The sequence below is a fragment of the Stegastes partitus genome, unplaced genomic scaffold, assembly GCF_000690725.1.
Source record: "Stegastes partitus isolate 25-593 unplaced genomic scaffold, Stegastes_partitus-1.0.2 Scaffold1662, whole genome shotgun sequence".
NCBI classification, from domain to species: Eukaryota; Metazoa; Chordata; class Actinopteri; family Pomacentridae; genus Stegastes; species Stegastes partitus.
This window is the reverse complement of record NW_007579393.1, coordinates 77,165-82,594: the sequence shown is the minus strand read 5'-3', so window position 1 is coordinate 82,594 and position 5,430 is coordinate 77,165. Positions and strand designations below refer to the sequence as shown.

Here is a 5,430-nt window from a genome sequence, read left to right as displayed (position 1 = left end):
TGGTTGAGCAGAAGTCCCCTGATGAGCTGAGGTGGAATAATTCCCTTTTTGTTGTTCTTATTCAGCAGTCTTCACTTCGTATGTTGAGCGAATCTGAACAAACATGGATGTAAACTGCAACAGATGCTGACAGACACACACGAGCTCAGCTATTTTACTTTCACACTCGTAAAGGCAAAGTTGAAAAGTTTCCGTCTTGACAGGATGCGGGTGAACAGCGACAGCGCTTCGTTGCCGGGGCGACAGAGAGGAAGCGAGGGGAGCCCCAATCGAAAGCCGCCAACCTCCCCCGCCACAAGACACCTGCCAGTGTGAGTCTGAAGCACCGACAGAGTGTCGTATCACTAATTCATATCAGTTAGATAGATAGAACCAAAAACCTCCTCTTTAGTTGTTTCCCAACGCTATGAACTGAAATTGTGATGAGAAGTTACAAAATGCCTCGTAGCTTCAAAGTGAAATGAGATTTTCTGTTATTTGATGTTTTTTTCTAAATGTTTGGAAGCATGGCTGGTGGAGGGCCAGCATGGAGACAAAAATCAAAGTTCAAACTTATCAAAACAACAACGGTAAATAACGGACAAAGGAACACACAACATCATCTCTTAGCTCGTTAGTGACGTAGGGCTGAATTAGAAACGGTTGAATTTGTTCATTTTTTTCGCTGAAGCACTGAAATCGTTGGACTTTCTCAAACAGTTTGAAGTTTTTTTTAAACCTAAAGTGTTTTGTAATTCCCACTGTGACCTCTAGGTGGCAGCACTGCCTCACTGTTACAGTTCCTAAACTCAGACACAATGATAAAGAAGTTTGTCTGTTTGGCTTATTTCCGTGATAACTGCCTGTGCTGACAAAAACAATGAATATTATTCTTATGTGCAGTTCCTCTCAACACTGCAACACCTTTCAGTGTGTTTTAATTCTTCGGTTTGGTTTTGTGGCCTGCAGGGTTTCTGTTTCGGTTCACACTCACAAGTAGAAATCTCCAGAAAACCCCCCGTAGACCACCTGCCCACCACAACCAATCAGCAGACAGACAAAGTTAGCCGTTAGCTGCTGAACACAGTGACGCATTTAGCAGCTGGAAAGACACGTATCGTCGGCGTATACAAACACCGAAAGGATGGAAATCGCATTCCTGACATAGTGTGACAGAAATTTAAGCTTCGATCTGTTACGAGTTGCAGCGTTATATCTCCGAACTTTAGTCTTTACAGTGACGGACGATGTATGTGATGTACTCTATTGTATTTGTTTTATTCTAGTTTAGTATGTTTGTTTAATGCATTATTATTCTATTTACAATCTATTTCCTTTCATTCTACTCTTTCTTTTTTCTTAATTTGATATTTTGGATTTGGTGCTTTAACTGTTCTACTATCCGCTTGTCTTTGTAAACTCTGCTGTATGAATAAAGTTGTGTTTAATGTTTTTCCAGGTCTCACGAGCGAAGACACACTCTGGACACTGTGAGACAAGGAGGCTTCAGACCGCCGGACAGACCTCCGTTCGTTCAGGCAGACAGACCGCCCATCGATAAGGTTCGTAGCTCGGCCCTCGTGTTGCGCCTTAAACTTTGAAGTCTTACTTTTGCAGCACGTCTGACTTCCACACGACCAGCAGCTCATGTGTGAAGTTACTGAGTTCTGCTTTCATGTGCTGACGCTGGAAATTTAACGTACAGACGTCTTTTTTTGTCGTTCCTGTGAATTGTTATTGGTTTTAGTACGTGACACTTGCCTGATTGAACACTTTGATGTGTGTTTGGACTCATTGTCTGGTTGGAACATCCAACTGTGTCCAAGATCAACCTTCTGCTGATGGTTTCAGGTTTTCCTGAAGAACATGGAGGTGATCCTCCTTCTTCATTGTTCCATTTACTTTGTGTAAAGATCCAGTTCAGAGCATGATGCTGCCACCGCCATGCTTGGTGTTCTTTGGGTTAAAGGCCTCACTGTCTCTCCTCCAAACATGTTTCTGGTATTTGTGGCCAAAATTGTTGTTCTGACTGCAGAACTTTCCTCCAGAAGGCCTTTTCTTTGTCCATGTGATCAGCAGCTTTAAGGTTCTGCTCCTAGAGGCAGAACTTCCTTCTTACATGGCAGCCTTTTCTATCTCCCGTCTGAGCTACAGAAGGGAGATGGTCCCTAGAAAAATGACAGGATTTTATCACCTCCTCTGCAACATCTCAGTTCAGACAAGCTCAAACTGGACACACAGTCAACAGCATTAATGTCCACCTCACTCCCCACTGGCTTCCTACTCTTTGTTGTTGCTTGTTGTTCTCGTTGAACTATAAACTTAAATTGTGACAAATGACCTAAAACATTCCATCAGGGTCAGACTTTTACAGACTAGGTTTTGCCACGTTTTCTTGACCCTCTTCTTTGTCTCTCAGGACATGATCAGCCGGCAGATGAACTCGGTGTTCAAGGAGCTCCTGTCTCGCCAGCCGCCGCTGCAGCCGTCCGGCCTCGCCGCCGCCGCCGCTGTTCCCGCTCCATCTTCCTCCTCCTCCTCCTCCTCCTCCTCCTCATCCTCCTCTGCGATCCCTCAAAACGCCCCCGCTGCCAAAAAAGTAGGATTCGGTCTCAGAGGACGAGCTCTGTTCTGACCGGTGGACTGAGAGTGACGACGATTATCACGCCGATGCCGCCGGCGCATCCGGTGAAGATTTATTTTTTTGACACTTGTATGATAATAATTGCGTCTCTGCCATCTCATAGTGCCACTAGTCTCGGTGCCGTGTTACTGTACGTCCAGTGTGTCTGTTCTCCAGCTGGGTTTGGTCTTTTTTTAAATTTTTTTTTTCATGTTCTGCTCAGTTTTTTGGTTTTTTTTTTGTTCTCCAGGCTTTTGCAGTTTGTTGGAGAATCAGGGATGTGACTTCAGCAGTGATATCACCAGACTGACCTTTAAAAGTGGTTGCCATGATACTTACTGTACATCAACAACAACAAAAGACTTAAGCTGCCCCCTAGTGGCAGGTCTGAGATCAGCTCACAATCCGGAGGTTTATTTTGAAAAGAAAACTGATCTGGGGCCTGTGTCTAGGAGTGCCTTCACATCTTTTACTCTTCACTTTTATTTCACATTGATAAGACCTGATAGGTTTAAACTCCACATATAGTATTAAAAAAATAAAAAAGTGATCCAGGAAGATGTTTACGGAGCCCAAAGTGTTCAGTATTTAAAAAAACATGATGACATAAGTAATGACGTGAATAAATTGTGTAAAATATGTAATTGAGCCAAACAGATAACTGAAGAAATTATTAAAAACGCTCGTTATGGCATCTAATTTCATCATTCCTATCATTTTACTCAACTATTTGTTTGAATTTAAATGCTTTTTTAAAATGCATATTATTTCATGTTGGTATTTTCTTGCACAGAAAAATGTGCAGAAAAAAACATATTACAGCTATTTGGACAGCTATTGAGAAGAATTGTATTTTATATTCATTTCCACTGAAACGAATATAAAATAAACCCAAACAAACACGTTCCTGTACATGTGCATGATGGTATTTTGTGCCAAATTTAGCCTTTTTCAAAAAAACTGCAGCTCCTACACTTTGAATATTACACTTGGCCAAATTGCAATTAATTAATTAAGCCGTTAACAGGGCTGTAATGCTACGTAGCTAGCAGGCTAACCGGCTAGGCTAGTATGTGAACTTTATGATTAAATTATTTTTAATAAATTATTTTTGAGCACCAAAGTGGAGCATTATTAGCATTAGTTGGATTGAGTGATACAGACGAACGCTATCTGTATTTCTTATTTTGCACTGTCGCTTTACGTTGATGCTAATTTAAAAATGCTAAAGCTCACAGCGCCGCCTAGCAAGCTAGCCCGCTAAGCAGCCGGCATGCGCAGCCTTGTTGCTGAAATTAATAACAGGAAATGTTAGTTTCTGTGTTTATTTAAGGCAGCAGTCGATTTAGAGGTAACTTGACGCTGTTTTTGCGTTAGCTGGTAGCAGCTAATCGGCTAATTCTGGCAGCAGTAGACAGGCGTAGTGTAATTAGCTAAAAGGTAAGGAAGCGGAGCCATTGTCATTAAAAGTGACGCTGTAGAATAAAAATGAAAGAAAAACAGCATTATCAGTTAAACATTTTAAAAAAAGGAATTTTGAAAGTATGAGGGCACTTTAGGCCCAAAGTCCTCCACCAAGGTCAATGCTCCGTCTTATACTTTTAAAGAAAGTGCTCTGGATGTGCTCCAGAATTAAATGGCTTCTTCTTCTGGCCATGATCCACTTCTAAAACAAGTTTCATTTAATTCAGCTTGGTAGTTTTTGCACGATCTGGCTGACAGACAGACGAACAAACAGGACTGAAAGCTTCACTATAAAAGAATAAGTGATGAAGTAGCGTTACATAATGAGGAGTTTTAATGATTTTCTTAATTCTCTAACAAATTACTGCATCATTTATATATTTTACACAACTTGTTCAAACTCTTATTTATTTTTCAGTTATTTATTTGTGTATTGGACGCTCTGGACTTCCACATGTGTCGGCTGGATTAAAGCAGTTTTGTTTCTTGCATAGCAGCATGCAGTGTTAGAAAACACACACACACACACACACACACATGGAAAACACACATTCCCCTTCATATGTGACACCAGGCCTGACGAGCAGGCCAAATCTCAGGGCTTTTGCAGAGTTAAAGACAGGCTAACTCAGGTTTGGCTTCAGATGGAATAAGCGAGAGTTTCTCCCCTCAGGTCTTTGGTTGACTTGCTCTCCTCAGCTGGAAACTGTGCCCGAGTCTCAAGAGCCAAAGCGGCCCCCCGAGTCGGAGGAGAGGCGTCGGCGACTTCCTCTGGTTTAAAACTGTGAAACGCAGCGACTGAAACTCTCTCGTCTCGTCCATCCACACGTTCCGGCCTCCCCCCTTTCTATATCTGAGCGCCATCCACGGGTTCCCATTCAGACGCGTTTCAGGATTTCTGCAGCGAGCTGTGCGATTACTTTGACTCCAAAAGCATTTGAAATGTTCTCACATGCAGCATCTCCCCTCTGTTGTTGTTTCAATATCGGAGACATAGAAGTAGATTCTTTTTTTTTTATTATTATTTTTAATTCTGATGACCATGATTGACTCTGCTTCTATGATTAAAACACCCTGTTATTCTGGATCACTGTTTGATGATGTCACTGAATTTACTGTGTCCAACTGTATATGTGGTTAAAAAATATGAATATAATAAAGAAGTGATGAATGATTGAGCGGCTGTCTGTGTGTTTAAGCTGCAGCATGAGTCGGTCCTGGAGTCGACCTCATCACCACGTTTCTACTCACGTCCAGCTCTGTTCATACTGCTGTGACCAAAAGTTTACATCCACCTGTAGAGACCAGGTACATGATGACAGTCTTGAGTTTCCAGTGACTCCTAGAACTGGAATCATAGAAAC

The 5,430-nt window shown here is 41.9% G+C and overlaps 1 protein-coding gene across 1 annotated transcript in view; it reads left to right on the top strand.

Annotated features, from left to right (window-relative positions):
- Positions 1-5,244, top strand: part of arhgap4b (Rho GTPase activating protein 4b) — a 44,347-nt gene extending 39,103 nt beyond the window's left edge. Inside the window, exons 22-24 of the mRNA XM_008301346.1 lie at positions 204-311; positions 1,439-1,541; positions 2,399-5,244. Coding sequence (XP_008299568.1) covers positions 204-311; positions 1,439-1,541; positions 2,399-2,614 — 427 coding nt within the window. The 3' untranslated portion in view covers positions 2,615-5,244. The remainder of the gene's footprint in view (positions 1-203; positions 312-1,438; positions 1,542-2,398) is intronic.
- The last annotated feature ends 186 nt before the right edge of the window (positions 5,245-5,430 follow it).